The sequence below is a fragment of the Triticum dicoccoides genome, chromosome 7B, assembly GCF_002162155.2.
Source record: "Triticum dicoccoides isolate Atlit2015 ecotype Zavitan chromosome 7B, WEW_v2.0, whole genome shotgun sequence".
Classification (NCBI taxonomy): domain Eukaryota; kingdom Viridiplantae; phylum Streptophyta; class Magnoliopsida; order Poales; family Poaceae; genus Triticum; species Triticum dicoccoides.
This window is the reverse complement of record NC_041393.1, coordinates 132,907,854-132,931,150: the sequence shown is the minus strand read 5'-3', so window position 1 is coordinate 132,931,150 and position 23,297 is coordinate 132,907,854. Positions and strand designations below refer to the sequence as shown.

The 23,297-nt window shown below is 45.5% G+C and overlaps 1 protein-coding gene across 2 annotated transcripts; it reads right to left on the bottom strand.

Annotated features, from left to right (window-relative positions):
• Window positions 1-7,649: 7,649 nt before the first annotated feature.
• On the bottom strand, window positions 7,650-14,650 carry LOC119340315. 2 transcript variants are annotated; one of them, XM_037612217.1, is made up of 9 exons: window positions 14,414-14,650; window positions 12,124-13,102; window positions 11,806-12,041; window positions 11,637-11,716; window positions 10,607-10,735; window positions 10,409-10,504; window positions 9,237-9,453; window positions 8,235-9,161; window positions 7,650-8,135 (listed from the first exon to the last, which is right to left on the bottom strand). In XM_037612217.1, exons 2-9 carry the CDS (start codon window positions 13,086-13,088, stop codon window positions 7,993-7,995), a joined length of 2,793 nt encoding a protein of 930 aa, XP_037468114.1. In that variant the 5' UTR covers window positions 13,089-13,102; window positions 14,414-14,650; the 3' UTR covers window positions 7,650-7,992. The 2 variants fall into 2 exon arrangements, with proteins under 2 accessions (XP_037468114.1, XP_037468113.1); XM_037612216.1 differs by having other exon boundaries at window positions 8,235-9,453.
• Window positions 14,651-23,297: the final 8,647 nt, after the last annotated feature.

Sequence of the window (23,297 nt, the reverse complement as noted above, 5' to 3'; positions counted from 1 at the left end):
TCTCGTCCATTCTTGCATCATTTTCTTGCTTGTGAGAGTCGAACTTGTCATCGAAGTAGTCTCTTGTACGTTGCTCGGAGAGTCGCAAGTCGGTGGCGAGGTTGTCGATGCGGTCGCTCATAGCTTGTTGCTCTTGGTGTAACGCCCTTTGAGCACCAAAGAGGTGGCTCTTTGTGATGAATGATGACATGTCGTCGCCGTTCTCGATGAGAGGTGGATTTGTAGAAGAACTTGGCCTATCCATCATACCAAGTAAAATGTAAGTGGAAGAAGGAAAAGAACGTGTACCAAATGTACCTTGACCGATGTTGAAGATGAATCAAATTCACTCAAATGCGTACAATGAAATAGCACTGTTGGTACCAATTCTTGTCGGTTCTCACACCTACACAAGTAAAAGCTTTTGGTGGAGCTTGGTTAGGATGGTGGCACAAAATTTGATGCAATAGTAAGTGAGCTTCAATAATGTTGGAAAAGATTCACAAATTTGCAAATGCAACAAGTAGACCTAGCAAGTATGGGTACACGGAAACACACACACAAATAGATAAGTGGGATTGTGCAATCCAAAAGTGAGCCAAAATGTGGAAACCACGAAAATGCTCTTGTTGCACAATACTAGAGAGACGCTAGCACGATTGCACAATAGGCGGATACGCAAACTTGTGCACAACCTACTAGGCAAAAATGTAACGATCTCTATCCCAAGTATGCTATATGTATGATATTTCGGTGCAATGATCCAAGATGATCCAATATGACAATCTTAATGTAGTATGATGCTATGGTTCTTGCTCATAAGCTCTTTGCTTATCTTTCCTCTTTGCTTAAAAGCTTGGGTGGCTCTTTCACTTTTGAGCTCTTTTCTCATGCAAAACTTCACGAACCAAGATAGCAATTGTGTATGCTATGACAACTTTGTGACACACAAGTGGATCCCAAGATATGCACCACTATGGTATTGTATGTATGCTATGGAGTATGATCCCTAATGTGCACAAGTCACGTTGCCGGCAATACTCAATGGCTAGTCTCGATGGGTAAGCTACGCAAAAGTAGGGACATGTGGGTATCAATGCAATTGCAAGGTATGACAAAGATGTCGTCGCAGTTACCGTCCTTGCGATGATGAGACCCTTGCAAAGATGAGTGGTGGTGGTGATGACGTGAACCGTACCTAGATAGCCGAAACACAAAAGGATACGGAATCCACAACTCGAAATCTCAAGGACCAAAATGTGTCAAAATCGTCATCGGAGGTATCGTGGAAGATTTTGGTGTATGTGGGTGTGGGAGATGTGGTGGGAGGTGGGGTTGTGGTGGTGGCCGAACTGAAAATTCAGTTTCGTCAGAGTTGAACGGACGTCCGGTTTTTGCGGTCGTCGGACGTCCGGTAATTGCCGGTCGTCCGGTGCCTGGGCGATTTTCGGGCACGGGAAGAACTGCTCGGTTTCGGGGTGGAAGGGGATGGTGAGGTCGAAATCGAGTGGTTTGGTGGATGGAAAAGGGTGGGGAGGGTGGGTTAAGCTAGATCCACACGCAGCAACTCAAATCCATGGACCAAATCCAACAAAATCTCAACTCACGAACAAATCACAAAAATTTTGGGGCTATTTTTGGTGGGGAATTTTCAGAATTAGGACGAAAACAACAAAATCAAGCTAGAAAACACAGGGTAGGGGCTCCAAAAACGTGATCAACGTGGCTCATGATACCAAGATGATGTAGGGCAAAACCCTAGGTGGAAGATCTTTCACGTTTGGAGGGATCCCACGGGAGAAACACGAAGAACATGCGGAAGCACAAACGGGAAATCACGGGGAGGACGAGAGAGAATCACGAAACCGACAGAGAATCAATCACACGAGTGCTAGATCACCGAACACAAAGAGAGACATATGATCCACAATCAACAAAGGTAAGGATACAAAGGACAATTCATCTCCTAACGGAGGTCTTGATGGTCTTCCCTCAAGAGGGGTCTTGAATCCGCTTGGGGGATCTTCTCCGAAGAGGTCCTGAACTCCGAGGAGAAGTATCCAAGTGGACGAGCAAAGGCTCTCTCACAAATATGAGCTAATCCAATGCTACCCTAGCTAGGAGGAGGAGGGGTCCTATTTATAGTCTTAGTGCAAAAGGGGGCAAAGTGGAGGGGTACATGGGCTTTGGCCCGAAACTGTGCGCAGACAGCTATCGGACGTCCGCTGGGGGCCGGTCGTCTGGTCGTTCATGAGGGACCGGTCGTCTGGTGTCGCCGGACGTCCGCTGGAAGCTCTCTGGAACGGGTGCACCGGACGTCCGGAAGTTTCCTACTTCCGCTAATTTCCATTCTGTTGACAGATGCCGGTCGTCCGGTGGTTCCGGTCGTCCGCTCGCTGGAGTGTGGCCGGTCGTCCGGTGTGGGCCGGACGTCCGCTCGCTGGGGCTTGGCGGCTGGGGCTTCAGGCGCCGGACGTCCGGTCCCGACCGGTCGTCCGGTGGCTGGAGCTTTCTCCGGTTGATCTTCTTCTTGACCTTCGCGGTTGGTAGCTTCGTCTCCTTGTCCAATGGATGTAGGTGCACCATGGCTTTCCTCCAGGTACCTGATCACACACAAAGTGTCCATATGAGGTAGTAGCCAAGTCTCGTGAGTAGAGAGAGGAAGTTTGGAAAGGAGCGAGTTCACCTTATCTTCGATAGCCTTGGCTCTAGCTCTTGTCATGGGTCCAAGTGGTGTTGAGGAAGATGTAGACACGTCCATGGGGATGAGCGAGGGATGCTCCGCATCACATCCCCTATGCCTCAGCCATAGGATCTATTATGTATGCCATGCTATGTACCAGACCTGATGTAAACCTTGCCGTAAGTTCGGTAGGAAGGTACCAAAGTAATCCCGGCAAGGAACACTGGACAGCGGTCAAGAATATCCTGAAGTACCTGAAAAGGACAAAGGACATGTTTCTCGTTTATGGAGGTGACGAAGAGCTCGTCGTAAAGGGTTACGTCGACGGTAGCTTCGACACAGATCTGGATGACTCTAAGTCACAAACCGGATACATGTATATGTTGAATCGTGGAGCAGTAAGCTGGTGCAGTTGCAAGCAGAGCGTCGTGGCGGGATCTACATGTGAAGCGGAGTACATGGCAGCCTCGGAGGCAGCACATGAAGCAATATGGATGAAGGAGTTCATCACCGACCTAGGAGTCATACCCAATGCGTCGGGGCCAATCACTCTCTTCTGTGACAACACTGGAGCTATTGCCCTTGCCAAGGAGCCAAGGTTTCACAAGAAGACCAGGCACATCAAGCGTCGTTTCAACTCCATCCGTGAAAATGTTCAAGATGGAGAAATAGATATTTGCAAAGTACATACGGATCTGAATGTCGCAGATCCGTTGACTAAACCTCTTCCGTGAGCAAAACATGATCAACACCAGAACTCTATGGGTGTTTGATTCATCACAATGTAACTAGATTATTGACTCTAGTGCAAGTGGGAGACTGTTGGAAATATGCCCTAGAGGCAATAATAAAAGGATTATTATTATATTTCCTTGTTCATGATAATTGTCTTTTATTCATGCTATAATTGTATTATCCGAAAATCGTAATACACGTGTGAATACATAGACCACAATATGTCCCTAGTGAGCCTCTAGTTGACTAGCTCGTTGATCAACAGATAGTCATGGTTTCCTGACTATGGACATTGGATGTCATTGATAACGGGATCACATCATTAAGAGAATGATGTGATGGACAAGACCCAATCCTAAGCATAACACAAAGATCGTGTAGTTCGTTTGCTAGAGCTTTTCCAATGTCAAGTATCTTTTCTTAGACCATGAGATCGTGTAACTCCCGGATACCGTAGGAGTGCTTTGGGTGTACCAAACGTCACAACGTAACTGGGTGGCTATAAAGGTGCACTACAGGTATCTCTGAAAGTGTCTGTTGGGTTGACACGGATCGAGACTGGGATTTGTCACTCCGTATGACAAAGAGGTATCTCTGGGCCCACTCGGTAATGCATCATCATAATGAGCTCAAAGTGACCAAGTGTCTGGTCACGGGATCATGCATTACGGTACAAGTAAAGTGACTTGCCGGTAACGAGATTGAACGAGGTATTGGGATACCGACGGTCGAATCTCGGGCAAGTAACGTACCGATTGACAAAGGGAATTGTATACGGGGTTGCTTAAATCCTCGACATCGTGGTTCATCAGATGAGATCATCGAGGAGTATGTGGGAGCCAACATGGGTATCCAGATCCCGCTGTTGGTTATTGACCGGAGAGCCGTCTCGGTCATGTCTATATGTCTCCCGAACCTGTAGGGTCTACACACTTAAGGTTCGGTGACGCTAGGGTTGTATGAATATGAGTATGCAGCAAACCAAAAGTTGTTCGGAGTCCCGGATGAGATCCCGGACGTCACGAGGAGTTCCGGAATGGTCCAGAGGTAAAGAATTATATATGAGAAGTCGAGTTTCGGCCATCGGGAAAGTTCCGGGGGTCACCGGTATTGTACCGGGACCACCGGAAGGGTCCCGGGGGTCCACCGGGTGGGGCCACCCATCCCGGAGGGCCCCATGGGCTGAAGTGGGAGGGGAACCAGCCCTTGGTGGGCTGGTGCGCCCCCCCTGCCCCCCCTCTGCGCCTGGGGTTGGGAACCCTAGGGGAGGGGGCGCCTCCACTTGCCTTGGGGGGCACTCCCCCCCTGGCCGCCGCCCCCCTTGGGAGATCCCATCTCCAGGGCCGGCGCCCCCCCTGGGGTCCCTATATAAAGAGGGGGGTGGGAGGGCAGCCGCACCCTGACATCTGGCGCCTCCCTACCCCCCTTGCTACACCTCCTCCTCCCGTAGTCGCTTGGCGAAGCCCTGCCGGAACCCTGCTGCATCCACCACCACGCCGTCGTGCCGTTGGATCTTCATCAACCTCTCCTTCCCCCTTGCTGGATCAAGAAGGAGGAGACGTCACGCTGACCGTACGTGTGTTGAACGCGGAGGTGCCGTCCGTTCGGCGCTAGGATCTCCGGTGATTTGGATCACGACGAGTACGACTCCCTCAATCCCGTTCTCTTGAACGCTTCCGCTCGCGATCTACAAGGGTATGTAGATGCACTCCTCTCTCTCATTGCTAGATGAACTCATAGATTGATCTTGGTGAACGTAGGAATTTTTTTATTTTATGCAACGTTCCCCAACAGCTTGCGGAGGTCTGTCAGCGTCTCATTCAGGCCCAGCAGCTGGCCAAGCATTACTATGACGGCCACCATCGCGAGGCGGAGTTCGCGGTGGGTGATTGGGTGTGGTTGCATCTTCTCCATCGCTCTACGCAGTCACTGGACCCGCGCGCGAAGCGCAAGCTCGGGCCTCGCTACGTCGGGCCCTTCGCCGTCTTGGAGCGCATTGGACAGGTGGCCTACCGCCTTTAGCTTCCGGCCGATGCTCGCATCCACGACGTCTTCCATGTGGGGCTGCTCAAGCCTTTGCGTGGGGACCCTCCTGCAGGCCCTTCCGCGCTTCCTCCGACCTTCGATGGACGCCTTCTTCCAGAACCGGAGAAGGTGTTGCAGGCACAGCTCCGTCGCGGAGTGTGGTTCGTCTTGATCCAGTGGACGGGCCTTCCGGCGAGGAGGCTACTTGGGAGCAGCGTGACGACTTCCGCCAACACTACCCAGACTTCCAGCTCGAGGACAAGCTGTTTGCGCAGGCAGGGAGAGATGTTATGACCGGTTTAGCTTATAACCGGAGGAGGCCCACCGGGCAGTAGTTAGGGGCTTGGCCCACAAGTTATCTTAGGCTATTCGTATTGAGGTTATATAAATACTAGATGTAAAACACTTTTGAGATCAAGCAATAAGAATATTATTATTCATGTTGCCCGGTTCCCAGAGGAGCCGGAACTCTAGCCGCCTCCAACCCTAGCCGCCGCCGCCATCTCCCTCCTACGCGACGGCGCCCAGCCGCCGGCGCGCCCGCTCATCACCTCGCCCCGCTCCATCCTTTCCCTACAACCTCCAAAGCAGGTCTGGCAGGATCCCTGGTTCCACCAGATGTCGTGCTAGTTTTTGTCGGTGCTGGTGTGCACTTATGTACCTCTTATGCGGCTAGATCTTGCAGTTAATTAACATCCTAGCAACACTGTTCTTCTCTCTCAAAGTCAAATCTACCAAAATGCAACTCTAAAATTCTACTTTCATGTGGGACCACTCATCCGCCGGTTGCTACTTCTTTTCTTTTGTTTCTCTATTCGCTAGACTCTCCGGCTCACTTGTGAGTTCTGACCTGCTCAATTCATATGTGATCTTGTCCAAGACGTCGAGCCTTTTTAGAAGGAAAAAAAGGGATAGCAAAATCTGAACTTATTAGAACTGTCGAATAGGCGTAAAATGCAAAACGAACGTAGAACGAGGACCATTCTGGTCAATGGATTTGGTCGTCCAAGTGGACACCGAATCAAACCGGATTCTTTCCATCCCAGCAGAAAGAAATCACTAGCAGCCGGCCGGCGGTTTAAGTGTGATGAATGCCACTGAAGTTTTTATACAACGGACAGCTGATCCAGCTACAAAGATACGCGAGCGACAGTAATTAACAAAGCATCAAGAGCCGACAAGACGAAATCTGCATCGCCAAGAAAACTCGATGAGTTCAAAATAACCACAGAAGATATCTGTGGCACACTGGTTCAGTCGATCCAAGGGCTAAAGAAATCAGATGGTGTGCTCGATCAACACCAGTGAACGAATTGTTTCGAGATGGCAATGAATATTCGGTGGAACACGGCTGTAATACATAGAACACCATGCGCACATGGTATCCTGGGTTGGTGGTTGCACGGATCATCGAGCAGCGAAACACGAGCTGGACACGCATGGCCCAAAGAGATGGCCACCTTCCTCCTAGCCACCACGGCCCCGCGCGCGAGAAAATTCCCAGGCGCAGCGAGTTCCTTGTTTCAGGTGGTGGTGGCTGTTGTCGACCGTGCACACGCAATGTTATCGCACTGAGCCGGCAGAACACAAAAGCTGTCCGCCGCCGCAGCATCTTCCATTCCATGATAGATAGATAGATAGATGCCGACGAGCATTGTCGAGCAGAGGACTCGCCGGAGATATGGATGCCATCATTTGGTAGTGCCGTAGTGGTGCTACGACGTGACAGGCAGATGTTCTAAAAAAAGAGAGAAAGAGAAAAGAAAGTGAACTTGGAACATGCACGGAAATTCCATTTCAAAAGCACAAAAACATGCATGGAAATGGAAAACGAATCTGCGAGCGCTATTCTTGTCCATGGGCTTTGTTGATGAAGGCATCGAACCGAACCCTATGCCATCCGGCTCACATGAATAAACCTGTTTCTTACAGGTACTCTGCGGCGGCTTGCAATCATATGGTTCAAGGGAAACTACCTGGCCTGTGCACTTTCTCTAAGAGACGCTGAGCATGTGCTTGCAGACACGTCGATTCGATTCAAGCGTGCATGCATTCAAAGGGAAAGATTGGAGACACTCCAAAAAAAAAAATAGGTTTCAGTTTATGGGTTTCATTTCAGAAAGTTACCAGTATCACATCGTACCGGAATGCTGCACACGGCATCATCAAGCAGCCGAACAGCATTCAGGACCTTTTCTTTGTACAGTGCGAAGAACACCACTGAAGCTGAGGGGCAAAACACACTTCTTTTCAGATTCTGAATCCGCCGCAGAAGCTCAAAACAAGTGGCCCATAGTCAGTTAGTCACTGCCTAAGCCAGGTAGGAAGACATGTGAGAAACACTAACTGACCACCACAGATCAACCATCCGAGTCGACAAGGCAAAATTTGCGTCGCGTGAGGGGAAGTGTGAGTTACTGCTTTTTGTACAAGAGTGAGCTGAGACCTGCCAGAGTAACAGGCTATCACCGATTGTTCATGTGCTTCCACAGGAGAACGGGCTGTATCACGCCACAACATACGGGGATTCAGCGGGAACACGATCACCGACACGACGTAATGTTGTTCTTCTACGGGCCTTTCTCGCCGTCCGCTGAAAGGGCAATGAGTCTACCTGCTGCATATGCGGGGGTGCTGCTTTCGTCAACGCCTATCCGGGGGAGGTTCTTGTTTGATCCACACTCTGCTGTGGGATTCTTTGGAGCCACATTTTCTGCGTAGAAACGTCAAGAAGGTTTAATCAACAGAGAGAGAAAGATGCAAAACGCATCCCTTGACATGCATGAGAAATAAAGATTTTCAGGCAGCATACTCAGGTTGGGAGTGTTTTGCAGTTCCGTTGCCCGATTTGCAGGACAATCAGGGCCTTGCAGAACTAAACTTGATGCCATGCACTCCTTGCTTGATTTAGGAAGACCGTTATCTTTTGGTAAAACACCCGATGATGGAGGTTTACAGATCACAGGAACCACAGTTGCTGTACTGGAATAGTTGGCTTCAGGCATGGTCTTTTTTGCAGGGACTTTAGGCACCTTGCTTCGCACACGGAGGTGAGGCGCCATACTTGGCGCACAGAGATGCGGTGCCATACTTCTTGGTGCACAGAGCTCAGGCACCATACTTCTTGGCGCACGGAGATGTGGTGCATTACTTCTTGGTGCGCAGAGCTCAGGTGCCATACTTCTTGGCGCACGGAGATGCGGTGAATTACTTCTTGGTGCACAGAGCTCAGGCGCCATACTTCTTGGCGCACGGAGATGTGGTGCATTACTTCTTGGTGCACAGAGCTCAGGCGCCATACTTCTTGGCGCACGGAGATGCGGTGCCATACTTCTTGGTGCACAGAGCTCAGGCGCCATACTTCTTGGCGCACGGAGATGTGGTGCCATACTTCTTGGTGCACAGAGCTCAGGCGCCATACTTGTCGCTGCGGAGAACTGAGGAACCCTACTTGGAGTATAGGCTTGACATGATACGCCTGGAGTTGCAGCAACACTTTCATTTGCCCTATTGGATGCAAGAGCGTCATGGGCTGCAGGCGTCGTACCTGGTGCAGCAGAATGCAGGCCTTCCATACTGACAGATGCAGAGTTTCCAAGTGTTGGTCTTGATACATGAGAATCATGGCCTTCAGAACAGCTTCGTGCGAGGGTATCATGACCATTATACTCCATGCTTGGTCCAGCAGAATCCAAGCCATTAACACTGAGCAAAGCACTCCTCACAAGGGCATCATGACCTAGAGGTGCCACCATCGGTTCAAAAGGATACTGGCTGTTAGTACAGCGGGATGAAGAGCTGTCCGAACACATACTTGGGGTGGGCGAATGCTGTCCTCGGACCGCATTCGCAGGAGAACCACCACGTGTGGGATTCACAGGTTCACAATTCTCACGAAGCACACTTGATGATGGACCATCATGACTAGGAGTTGCAGATACAACAACATCTGTACTTGTCCCAATGCAGCCAGATCCCAGTGCTGCAGAATAACTGGTATTTTTTGCAGGAGAGTTGTACCATAATGATGGCTGCAATAGGAGGGAAGAAGTTAAGAACAGAAACGTGGTTGGCCACATTTGTCCAAGCCCGCACCGTCCACAGACAAGGAATCACTAAATATAAGAAAAACTACTGAAATGGCATGCACACAAAGTAGAGAATGGCATGATACAACCTCTTTGGCAGCAGTGAAAGGGAGAGTGGAAATATTGCAATCACTAAACTATCGATTTGTCATTCGGGCCAACATTGGAAACAAAGCTTTCCAAGAAGATGCACAAACATTGTAAAACACAGTAAATACTATGCCAACTTTGTTGAACAGCACATACTCCCTCCGCTCTGACCGTAAATATCTAAAGCAGTATTTTCTAACAGTTACAGTTACAAAATCACAATCAAAGAAACTGCTTTTGTATATGAACCCAACGGTGTCTATTTTCATAAACCAAATATTATTGGACTAATTGTTGGTCAAAGCACGAACTTGGACAGTCATGATACACCTCATATTTTGAAACAGAGGTAAGTTGCTACACAAAAAAGCTAACCATGCCATCATTCCATCAAGAGTACAGCACCACTGCACCAGCAATAAATTTTGGGACTTTTCACCTATGAATATTAAAAACATCTCAAAAGTAATATTCGATGCTCTGTTAGTCTAAGAAATATAGGCACAAACCTCCAAAGGCTTGCTCCACTTTCTTAGCCCAAATCCCTAGTGTCACACTCTTATTTTAGTTAATGTGGCTACACTTAGGCTCTCAGTTGGCACACTTTTGTGCCAAGCCACACTTTGTCTAACTTAGGTTTGACATGTGTGGGCAGGGCACCAACCAAAAATTCTTGTTCATAGGCATTAAGAAATTATAGTAGATGCATCATAAATATTGCTCTGTACACCAGTCTTGCGTAATTTACTATTAGCATGGTGATCTTCAAATGTGTACTTAGACAAAGTATACTGCCAAAGTAACTTACACTGTATTTAAGTTTTGTCAAGGAATCCAGAAGTAATTTCTCTCCAACTATTACCATCATTTTCTTGACCATTTCATCACGAGTAATCTTATTTTCCTGTGTAATAAAACCATTTGAATGAATAGCCAGAAGCAAACTGACTGCAAAATTCAGTGACAATTGACAACAAAATAGTAAAAGTTGCCAAGAAGGCAATACCTTCAACTCTTCATAGTGGCGATAGAGCAATTCTCTCGCTAAAGCCGATATATTGTCTTGTATTGTCTCAAAGAGCAATCTGAATGAAATCCATGGAGACGTTGGCCCTTCATCAGTTTGACAGAGTACCTACATACAAGTCATAGATGTCAGATCTATAGGAGAATTATTAGCTTATGATAGCACTAGAAGTGCTTTTCAACACAGAAGGCACAAAGAGCAGTACTTGGAGGTAAAGTTAAAATTTGACAAACATACTCTAGCAAAAATTGCTAATACTCAAAGACACATCCAAACAAACAGTATGCTTGCAATCTGTTAGCTCCTATTGGGAAGTACTCCCTACGTTCATAATATAAGATGTTCAAACTTTTTTCTGAATCGGATGTACACAGACACATTTTAGTGTGTTTGTCGTTATTTGGGATGTGGCTTAATGGAGTAGACATACACATAGCTAAACATATTCGGATAGGGATATGTGCTTTATTGTGGGCTATATGGAACACTAGAAATGATATGATTTTTAATGGTACAACATTCACCAATTTTTTGCAGGTTATCTACAGAGCTACAGCCTGGATCCGTATGTGGTCGTTACTCACTCATGCGGACTACAGCGGGCCTATGGTTATTGGGTGCAACCGCTGGGAGACGGTAGCACGGGCTATCTTCAGCCGATTTGGATGGCGAGTTAATAATAGGCTAGGTGTGTAGGCATCGTAGCCTGTTTTCTATCGCCGGATGTGGTGCTTTATTGCCGGTTGTGGCACTTTACATATTTAATTTCTCTTTTTTTTTGCTCGGATTTTGAGCTTCCTTGGATGTTAAGACTCTATTGCGACTTCTAATAATATGGCTGCATGCATCAACTGATGCAGAGGCCGGAGGTATTCCTCCTTTTCAAAAAATAAATAAATAGTGTGTTTGTTCATTCATTTTAGTCCGTATGTAGTCCACATTCAAATATCCTAAACATCTTATATTTGCAAATGAAGGGAGTACCATGATAAGAGTTCAGGTGACTCACTGGTTGAAGAATAGAAGGATCCACTTTCACTTCACCTGGAGGTGGGCGCAACCATAAACCCTTCAAGCTACGAAAATACTCTGTAAATAAGTACAGTCAAAGTGGATCACTCATTTATCTCATGTAAACATACATCATAAGAAATTCAACACTAAACGACTTAGCATACCTTGAACTTTTGGAGCAAGCCTGAAACTTATAAGGTATTCCAGAGAAATATTAGTGCTTCGGTGTGATGGCCAGATCACATAATAGTTTGGGTTTGAGCAATCATCAACGCCAGAATCATAAATGCCTAGAAACTCCTCCTGTGAACCTGATTTGATAACTCCTGTTTTGCCCAATATGGCTCGGCACAACAACATATACTGTACCCCTTTTTCGTCAACATCACAAAGACCAACACTGCAAAATAATAAAATGTTATGCAACATCCACTAATGTGTGACTAAAACAGACCATTGAAACTATAAAATGAAATAACAACCTTGTAAAGGCGCGGTTTTCAGGTGACAGATAAATGCCATCGGCCATTGCCGTATCATGAGTGTTTTTTCCAGTGCTAACAAAACCATTAACTATAACACTGACAATGTCTTGCTTTCTGGATCCAAGCCATCCATATTTTGCATTTGCATTGCCAGACTTCTGTCCTGTCAACCTCAACTGTTTCTCAAAAGCTTCAAGTCTACGCTGTGCAGGGATATCCTTTGGAGAGTACCGATGAATATGAAGAATGTTGTTAGGCACTGCAAATGAACCCATACCAGAGAGGAAAAGGTTCTGAACAAACAGAAAGCTTTCGCTACCTCTTTCAACATGTACAATCTTCTTACGCAATATATCTAAAGCACAAGAACTCTGTATAACTGGAGGGCTGGCTTCAAGCATAGCTTGTTTCGCCACATCAGATGGAGACTTCATAACATTACCCCTAACGGAACCTAGTGCAGCACCTTCAACAACATTTCTGCTCAACTTTGCGGATTCTTCAACTTCCTCATCAAAGAATGAAGACGGAAAAGACCAGTTGTTAGTCCCATCAAGCCATGCAACAGATCGCTGTTTCCTCGTTTTTAGGTTCACCAAGGTCATTGATAAGAAATCAATAAGGAGAGGCTGGTCATCCATCACAACAACGATACTAGATTTATCACCTCCGAATGCATCAACAATGGATGTGACTATTTTGTCAGGAAAGTCACACCATGAACCTTGTTTGTAAAACACAACACGACTTGGCGCCCCACTTTTCAGGTAATTAACACAATCATTAGCAAGATTAGGTTGGCTGTGACAACTGCGTATAGGTAAATCCGATGAGGATCCGCTGTGCACCTTAGAAGATACATTATCAATTTCAGTACGATGGGACTTGCTGTTTTTTGCCAAGCAATCATCATCGGGCTTGCGCTTCAGGCACAAAGCCTTAGACTTTTCCAGTGGATCCATGGGTGCTTTACTTCCTAATAGAAAAACAAAGAAACATGGCAATTGGTGATCCTAATATGATAGAAAATTTACAGTTCTTCCCTTACTTCTTTAATATTTATCTCATAAGTATAACACGATCCTGTAAGGCAACAGTAAATGTAAGTGTAACACGGAACACGTAGATACATCAGGAAGTCTTAATCGGCACTACTTTGCAAATAGAAGTGGACTTCATCAGAGCACAAGTCAAACGACTAGATATGGAAATGGTTCAAATACAGGAATCATCATTCAGTGAACGTGTTCTTCAAAGAGGCAGGCAGTAAAGTATTCAAGTACTTGTCTGCGGTGTCTTTTGATATGTAAATCAGTATACAGAAGTAGACAATACAACTTATGGGCATCCTGACTAAGTGACTATGCTTCTCAAAGAGGCAACAGATTATTCCAGAGACTCAAATGCTGCCAATAAGAGTAGAGAATACAAGCTATTGACATATGAAACTACCATTTTTAATGTATCTTACATAATACTTGATTCAATCTTTGGTAAGACAACAACAGTTGCATCAGAAGGGATCTTCATTAATCTCTTGCAAACAACAGCATAATCATGCACTTGGCAGGAAATATTTGATACAGAAAGATAATATAAAACTAGTAATAACTCATCAAGGAAAATTACTTACATAGATACTATCTTAGATTTAACTTTCAGGTGCAATGCAAAATAAAAGAAATAGTTAAAATGTTGCGAAAGCATTCAAGTAGAAAATCGCAGAAATGAAACAGGTCAGCGTTCTTCAGAAAAGGACAGAGCTTGTACAGGCGGACCTAGAAACTATTCTAATTGGGGGGCTGGGGGCAAACTATAGAAGTGGGGGGCTGAGGCTTGTACTGGCGTCTTTTTTCTTCTAAAATTACAAAGAAATTATGTCCGAATTACATATTTTGAGTGGGGTCCTAGGCCCTCAACGTGGGTTCAAGATTTTTCTTGTACAGGTGCCGAATCGCAAATGTCTAAGCGCATTTGAAACAGGGCACTAATAAATCCAGTAATCCACCACTGTGCGAACGAAAAAGGAAAGCGAAACCCCTTCTAAAGCAACTAGCGTCTATGAGTGAAGGGAAAAAACCCTACTTGAAATGGAATTAAACTGAACAAAAGAAGAAGAAACTTCCCGCAAAAACAAAAACGAAATAAAAATCCAGATTTTTACAAAACAACTAGAGGACTCCTATGAGGCTATGAGCAACCAAACCGAAAATTCTTACAAGGACAAGCAACGCAGATGATGCAGCAAAGGGGGAGGGAGGGATGACGCGAGGGAACGGGGCCTTACAAACAGAGGAGGGAGGGCCTAACTGAGGACCGGACCCGTCGCCCGAGGGGACGCGGGCGCGCGGCAGTGGAAGTGGCGGGTGCGGTCAGTAGGGCCGCGACGACGGCACCCTCTCCCGCGCCTCCGGTGCTTCCACGGCCTCCGACATCCGGGACGGGGTTTCTCGCGGCGAGGCTGGAGAGCTCGGAGTCGGAGGAGAGAAATGGAGGAGACGGGACACGTGGGCTGGAGGTGGCACGCAGGGAGGTTGGCCCGTTCTGATGATGATGCTTTTGCTCCGCTCGCGTGCAAAGGCCCGTTGATCGTTCATCTATTCGGCGCTTAATGCGCTGGTTAAAGGCGTACCCGGTTTTGGAAACCTTCAAGAAGCTGTCGACCGTTTTTCTTTCTTTGTTCGTTCTTTATTGTTTTTGTTTTTACTTTTTGTTACTTAATATCATTAAAATTTTCCTTTCCAAATTCGTGTTTTTTTAAAAAAGCAAAAATAATTTTCAATTTCTTTAGTTCATGAATTTTTTTCAAATCTGCAAATTCATAATTTTAAAAATCCGTTAAACTTGTTTCAGTTCGTGAATACTTTTCAAATCTGTGAACACTTTTCAAATAGGTGAAATTCTTTCAAATTCGCAATTTCATATTTTTTAAATTTTATAGACTTTTTTGAGTCCGTGAACTTTTTCTAAGCGAGAAAGTTTTCCCAAATTTGAAAAAATGAACCCTTGTGTTTTTCTAAGATTCAACGGTCAACCGGTCTAGCATGTGTGCTTGATGAGCAAGCTACTCGCTTGCATAGCTGGGCCAGCCCATGTAAGGGGGATGCGCGAGCGCGGACTAGGAGCACTCCGCTTTCACGACCTTCTAGGTTGGGAGCCTTATCGTGCTTGTTGTGTCAGTTTGCTGACCAAACGCACATGACGGGCGCACGGGACTGGGCCAGCCCACTTCGGGGGAGAGAACTGATATTTTTGTTTTGGTTTTTATTGGTTTTTTATATGTTTTCAAGTAGTTTCCTTTCACAAACACACAATTTTTATTTTTATTCTAAGAAATCAAGCATTTCTAAAATATTGAGAACAATTTTAAAAATTTAATAATATTCTTCGAAAAAACATGAAACTTTTGTGAATTTGAGTTTGTGAATATATGTTTAAAATGTGAATGCTTTTTAAATTATGTGAAATTTTTAAAAAAATTATGAATAATTTTCAAATTTATAGATTTTTGTTAAGAAGACGTGATCTTTTTTAAAAATTGCGTCAAAAAATACGAATAAAGCTAACGGATGAAAAGAAGAAATTAGAACCAGAAGGAACACAAAAAATAGCTCTAAAACCAACTGCTAGCGAACAAATGTAAAAAATATGGTCTTGCCTTACTACGCTAATGGGCCTAGCCCGTGATGATCGCCCTGTGCGAATCCTTGAGAAACTAAGGCAATGAGCATGATATAGAAAATGTCTTCTATGTTTCGTGATCGAGTGGGAGGGGTGTGACTAATCGCTTAACTCATTCTTTGTACTTTTCTTTTCTTTTACCACGAGTCCAAACGCCCCAGTCTAATGGACTATATGATGTCAAATATGAAGGAATAACTAACATCAACACTACAAATAACATTACACCAGTCAGTTTACTACTGATAGGCCTAGATCTATCCATCAATGATGAGCATTATCGATGATGGGTCATTGTTAATCCACCAACGATAACCCATAGACAACTGGTGTCGGAAGTCACCACTAGTGGGTAATATGGGGACTTGCGAGAGGTGAACAGAGTGGTCGAGCATGTGTGCCAAAACACTGTCGACCACTCAGCTTCGGCGGGTGGCTACTACTGACCCGTCAACGACGAGATACCACCGTTGATGGGCCAAACCTCTAGCACATCAACACCATCCTTGCTTCGCCATCCAAAACCTCTGGTGCCGCTCCCACTCTCCACTCCGTCTCAGGCCGACCAGTAGAGCTTGACTCCAGCATGAAATAATGAACCCAAGGTCAAACAAAGATACTTGTTAGCCTAGCCCAATGTGTATCCGTAGCCTTCCCTGTTTTGGGAATCTCATATTTCTTCGTAGCACATATGTACTTAGTATGTTCCATCGCTTGTTCCTAGGTAAGTAGATTTTCTACCAATGAAGTAGAATTAACCTGAGAATCAGCAGTTGAGAATGTGGGGCACCCTGCTTTTGTCATTTGCCCGTGTCATAGCCTCTGATACTCTCTCTTATAGCTTACTCCTTAGCCCACCTCCGCATCGACAGCTTCCCTCCTCACCATCGGATCTGCCTCCCAAGGGCCACAACGGGTACCTGCAGTCTATCGGGTTCATGCGCCCCATATGCCATTGGATCTGCATGGCCTCGCCGACCTCTCCCAATCGCCCCGTCTTCCCACTAGCCGCCTTCCTCCGCGCCATCGAATCCACCTCCCCAACGGCCACAACATGACAGGCATGTCCCTTGAATACATGTGCCACCACTTTTAGATATTGTATTCGTTCCCATGGTACAACAAGTTTCAACCACCTAGCTAGACAAAAAACTTCCCACAGTGAACATGCTTAACCTGCAGGGTCATGTCTGCATATTACCGAACCTGTAGGGTTGTACATGTTTAACGACTAGTTGTTTTTAGAGAAGTAGGAGTACATAGGAGTATGAGAGAAGGGCACTGAAAGAGTTCTAGATGGTTCTATATGGATTCGGGAGCGTCCCAGAAGTGCTCGAGAGTATCCCGGAAGTTCTTGAGAGCATCTTGGTTATTTAGAAGGCATCAGAAGGTTATAGAGCGCACCAGAAAGTTCTAGAGTTTCGAGAGGGTTGATACATCTCCAATGTATCTACTTTTCCAGACACTTTTGCCCTTGTTTTGGACTCTAATTTGCATGATTTGGATGAAACTAACCCGGACTGACGCTGTTTTCAGCAGAACTGCCATGACGTTGTTTATTGTGCAGAAAACAAAAGTTCTCGGAATGACCTGAAAATTCACGGACATAAGTTTTGGAAAATATAAAAAATACTGGCGAAAGAATCAAGGCCAGGGGGCCCACACCCTGTCCACGAGGGTGGGGGGCGCGCCCTCCCCATGGGTGCGCCCCCTGTCTCGTGGGCCCCCTGACGCTCCACCGACCTCAAGTCCAACTCCATATATTCTGTTTCGTGGAGAAAAAAATCAGAGAGAAAGTTTCATCGCGTTTTACGATACAGAGCCTGTCGTGGAATTAACACGTCAGATGTCCTAGCAGAAGGACTTAGTCGTGGAGTCACCGCGACGAGATTAGCAAAAAGGGGTTAAACCGGACAAGGGACACAAGAGTTTTATACTAGTTCGTCCCCTTACGATGAAGGTAAAAGCCTACGTCTAGTTGTGATGGGATTATTGGGGTTTCGATGATTAGGGAGCAAATACGCTTGTGAGTCTCGAGTTGTTGTTTCTTGTCCTGAACCGCCGCCGGGTCGTCCCCTTATATACAAGGGTTGACGCCCAGCCGGTTTACAGAGTTCCGAGGCCGGCTCATACAAGTGTCCGGCTCAGTTTCTTCCTTTCCCTAACTTACAATACAAGTTATACGACTATGGAGGTTTACAACTAGAGGCCCTAATCCGCCTTTGGGCTCTGGGCCTCTAAGCTTTACTAGTAGAGCGCCATCTTCTTTTATCTTCATGGGCTTCAATATGGATGAGCATGAACCGGCCCCTCCTTGGCGGTTTACACTCAGTAGTTATATCCTCAACATTAGGCCCCAGATTGATTTGAACCTGTTCATGTCAATCTTCAATACTTCAGAAAATTCCCTGAACATCTTCTTGTGATCTTCGTAAACCGCCATAATATCTTTTCCCTGTAAACTTTGGTGAACCGCCATGGCGTCATCTTCTGAAATTGCAGTAAATCGTCATGATGTCATCTTTGTATAAAAAGGTTTATAAAGATTCCCTACATTTAATTAACTTTCGAAGATCAAGGCGACAGCTGCGCCCCCTCTTGCCGCTTCAGGCTCCTCGATTCTCGCACCTGCCGCTTATCCCCTTGCCTTTATAAATAAGACCGGGGGGTCCTTCCATTTTCCCCTTTGCCTCTTCACATCTTCTTCCTACTTCGCGACCCCGAAGAGCTCAAGCATCGCCGCCACCGTCGACCCTTGAACCTGCACCGACTAGGCCGTTGCATCAACCTGTTCGTACCAGAAAACTTGCGACACTCCTCCGCCGCTGCGTGGCCCTGGTAAGTAGTCCTTTCCCAAATTATTAAATCTGCATTAGGGTTTCGAAGTTCTTCGGTGTTCATCACCATTCATTGGTGCTCATCTGCTTTCTCTTAGCATCTCCTTGAACCTAGCTAGATCTGTCAGCTTCCTCTAGTGGCCGAAGCCGTAGTTTTAATCTGTCCTTCCATAGTATCTCATTGTTCCTGGATAGATCTCAACTGGACTGTTAGTGTTCTACCGTCGCCATTTTTAGGGCTCAGAAAATTTTCTTTACTAGGCCGCGGTAGATCCAAAATTACAACGCCATCTTGCGAAACCTATTTCTTCAGTACTTGGTAAATTTCAGATGTGCTTCTTTCATTTGTAGGCGGTTTTAACTTTTAGAGAATCATAATCCGCCAGGTACCATTAGCCCTCACATAAACTGCCACCTTAACTTTAGCATCAATATCTGGTTTATAATGCATATATGTTTGAGTTAAATCGCCAGTTTAACACTGGTTTGTGCACATCAATCTTGAACCGTGAACCGGCTTTTGCACTTCCTTTACAGTTTGTCTTCCGAAATGGCCAAGCAATTCGCCTCTTGTAACTGGGTTCCTTCCCGGATCACAGAAACACAACTCAATGGATATGTTCTAACTGGCGCTTTGGCCAAGAAGGAAATCATTCATTGGCGAGTCCCTGGCTTTGAGTGCCCTCTTGAACCTCAAGATGGAGAAGTGGTTGTATTTATGCAGCATTTAGACTGGGGATTTAGCCCTCCCGGATCAAAGTTTTTCCGAGATGTGCTTGCTAGCTTCCAACTCCATCCTCAAGACATTGGACCGAACTCCTTGTCCAATCTTTGCAATTTCCAACTGTTCTGTGAAGTTTACCTTCAAGAAGAACCAACTGTTGAGCTCTTCCGGGACTTCTTCCACTTAAACCGCCGAATTGAATTCTCTGACGACCCCAATACTTAACTTGGCGGAGTGTCGATTCAGAAGAGGAAAGAAGTCGATTTTCCTCATGCCAAACATCACAGCCACCCCAAAGACTGGAATCAAACATGGTTCTATTATCAGAACACCGCTCCTGCCGACGGAAACCCTCTGCCGGGTTACCGTGCTCACCGGCTCAGCAATGACCATCCACTGCCACTATAAAAAAATACACTTCCGTGATGATACGTGTTTGTCATAGTAGGTCGCATTTTCTGTCATGCATGTACATCCATGATGATTTTATGACAGAATCAAGATAGTCATACCTGTGCTGTCGTAGAAGTGTTCCATGACATTACCAAAATTATCATCACGGAAGTGTCCACTTCCATGACGATAAATCTCGCGTCACAGAAGTGCTTTCGTTAAGGGTGACCGACACGTGGCATCCACCATAACGGAATGTCGTTAAGCTGTCGGGTCGGGTTTTAGATCCGATAACCCATTAACAGCCCCGACCAATGGGGATTTTCCACGTGTAAAATCATCATTGGCTGGAGGAAACACGTGTCGGCTCATCGCTGGGACAGATGTCATCCACTTATTAGACAGAAGGCGCCTATGATACGTCGACACATGGCACAGCCCCAACATAGGCCCATTCCTGTGAAAAGGCCGGCCCGTTTGACTTGGTCAAAAGGTAGCAGGCCGGCCCATGGAAAGCCTGTTAACGGCCTGTTCGCATATAGCCCATTTACAGCCCGCTAACCCAAGGCCCGTTACACCCTATTCGAATTAGGCCCAGTAGCGTCATCTGGGCCATCCAATATGATTCCATCCCGTTTTCACTTCTGGCCCATGTATGGCCCATGATGTCTTTCGGCCCATATGAGGCCCTATGTAACTCTTGGCCTATTAATGGCCCGTGGTGAAACTGGCCCGTAATGAACAGTGTATCACTTTACACCCATTAACGGCCCGTGGTGAAACTGGCCCGTAAAGAATAGTGTACCACTTTATACCCATTAACGACCCGTTATTCCATTGGGCCGTTTCCAGCCCATGTTATCTTTCGGCCTTCTCAGAGCCCGTTTATTCTTGGGCTCATTTCCAGCATTCATTTACTTACGACCCGTTACTGTCATTTTCTGCTTGTGGGCCAAATTCAGCCCGTGGTTACAGCCGGCCCGTTTGTGGTCTGTAATATGTTGGGCCATTTTCATAGCGTCATCAAATACGGCCTGTTAACGATGGCCCGTTATGGTCGGCCCATGAACGGATGATTCCAACTCTAGCCCGTTTACGACCAGAATGCGGTTTGTTTGGCCCATGTTTGGACAATCGATCATACGGCCCGTATAAGGCCCATTGATGATACGACCCGTAGAAGGCCCATTGTTTCTACGGCCCGTAGAAGGCCCACTGTTTCTACGGCCCGTAGAAGGCCCACTGTTTATACGGCCCGTAGAAGGCCCACTGTTTCTACGGCCCGTAGGAGGCCCAGTGTCACTACAGTAAATATTAGCCCATGGTTATTGTGGCCTAGTTTTAAAAAATAGGTTATTGCAGCCACTAGCAAACCGCGGAAAAAGAACTGCACTGACTACAAGCAAACAAATAAACAAGACAACAAGGAAATAAATAAGCAAGCAACTTATGCTAGGCTATCACGGCTATTACACATATTACATCCACTGGGCATCAAAGTTCGCCACCAGTGCAAATATAGGGAACACAACAACATATAAACGCCGCAACAAAACAAGTCCAGGACTGAAACCACTTCAGAAGAGCTCAAGAAACAATATCCTGGGTACCCATAATGCTGGCAAGATGCTTAGCAAGCTTATTAACTTTCTCTTGTTTGGCGCTTAAGTCCTCCAGCGCTTGCTGTTGCACCAGAAAGTATGTATCTGAATTCTGCAGGGACTTCCTCAGTCCTTCGGCTTCCTGTCGCATAACATCTGATCAATTTCTTTCAACTTGAAGTTGAGACTCAAGAAGCCGAACTGATTCAGGCAACGAGTTCGAAGAGCTGGTGCCAGCAGTGGTAGCCAGTAACTCGAACACTACATCAAGATAGGACTTTGAGGTTGTCTCAGTGTCTTCAATGTAGTTTTTATCAGCTTTCTTGGAGACCAACAGGGATGTCTCAGTATCTTGAACCTTATCTGCATTACTTCCTTTACCATTGCATAACATGGTACTCTTCTCCAATATTTTATCCGCGTTCTAAAAGAGAAACAAACAAACACATCTCAGGTTTACAATGTAGTATATGAAACTCATTTTGGTAAACCAGTTCAGTAGTAAGGTGGACATGATAACAGCATGAAACAAACATATATCTATGTAGTATGGTCACTGTATGGTCTTATATCATTCTAGTTTATGTTGCCAAATCAAGATAGATACAGTTCGAATCATATCTATTTAAGACAAAGCAGCATAGACAGAATATAAGTGTGGGAAACTACACAACAATAACAACACTTGTAATGTGCATGGCATGAGAACATAACTGTTTATTCAATTGAAACTGAAACCAACATAGAGCAAGTTACAACAGCAAACAGCCAAACACGTTGAAGAAACAGGTTTAAAACATACATGTTGTGCCATTGGAGTTTCAATTGCATCCTTCAAATTTGAAATTGGTTGGTATCAGTAAATACAGTGATGCAAGAGCAAAGTAGTATGAACCATAGCTACGGAACCTGACCTGAGAACAATTCTTCTTCTGCTTTAAGCGTTGACTTCAGGTTCGGAGTGGTGGTCCTCGTGATTTGGGCACTGCAGTTGCCTTACTAACTGCTCGTGTTTGGGTGCTCTGTGGTGGAGACGGTGCTGTGTCAACGGGAACTGGGTGTATATCTGCTGGGGTTGGGGTTAGAAGGGGTGTAGCTGGTTCTCTGTCCAACTGGGTAGGGGTACAATCTGCATGAGTGTGGGTTATGTGTGGTGGGGCTGGTTCTTGGGCAAGTACAACCGTGGTTCTATCCGCATCGACAGGTAGCACGATCTTTTCTGAAGACCGTGTTTTTACTCCCATAGATACTTCCATCACTCCCTCCAATTGAAATGGCTGATAAACAAGAAAAGTAATTGAATGTACAGACATTGTAAGATAGACATGTGCAATGGATAGTAGGGAAGAAAACAGGGCATGAAATAATTCACATTTATGTTGTCTAAGCAAACATAATAGCAGGACATAATTTCACATATATGATGGCTAATTAAACAGGATAGCATGACACAATTTCACATGTATGATGGCTAACTAAACAGGATAGAATGACATACTTCAAAATATGATGACTATGTAAACAGGATGACATGATATAACTATACGATGTGTCTATTAAAGTGGTTGGCATGCCATAAATCACAAACATGCCGTCGATGGAAACATGATGGCATGATATAATTCACGGATAGAATGACATAATTTAAAATATGATGACTATGTAAACAGGATAAGATGATATAACTATATTATCTCTTTAGAAAATGGGTTGCCATGCCATAATTCAGATACATGCTGTCTATGTAAACATCATGGCATGACATAATTCAAATATATGATTTATATACTAAGGAAGTGAGCAGAGGGCAATCGCATATATGATGTGTCAACTAAGGAGATGGCATTCAATATTATGTATATGATGTAAAAACTAAGCATTGCAATACAACATATGCATTATATGAGTAATATAACCCTGCCAAGTTTGAGCATA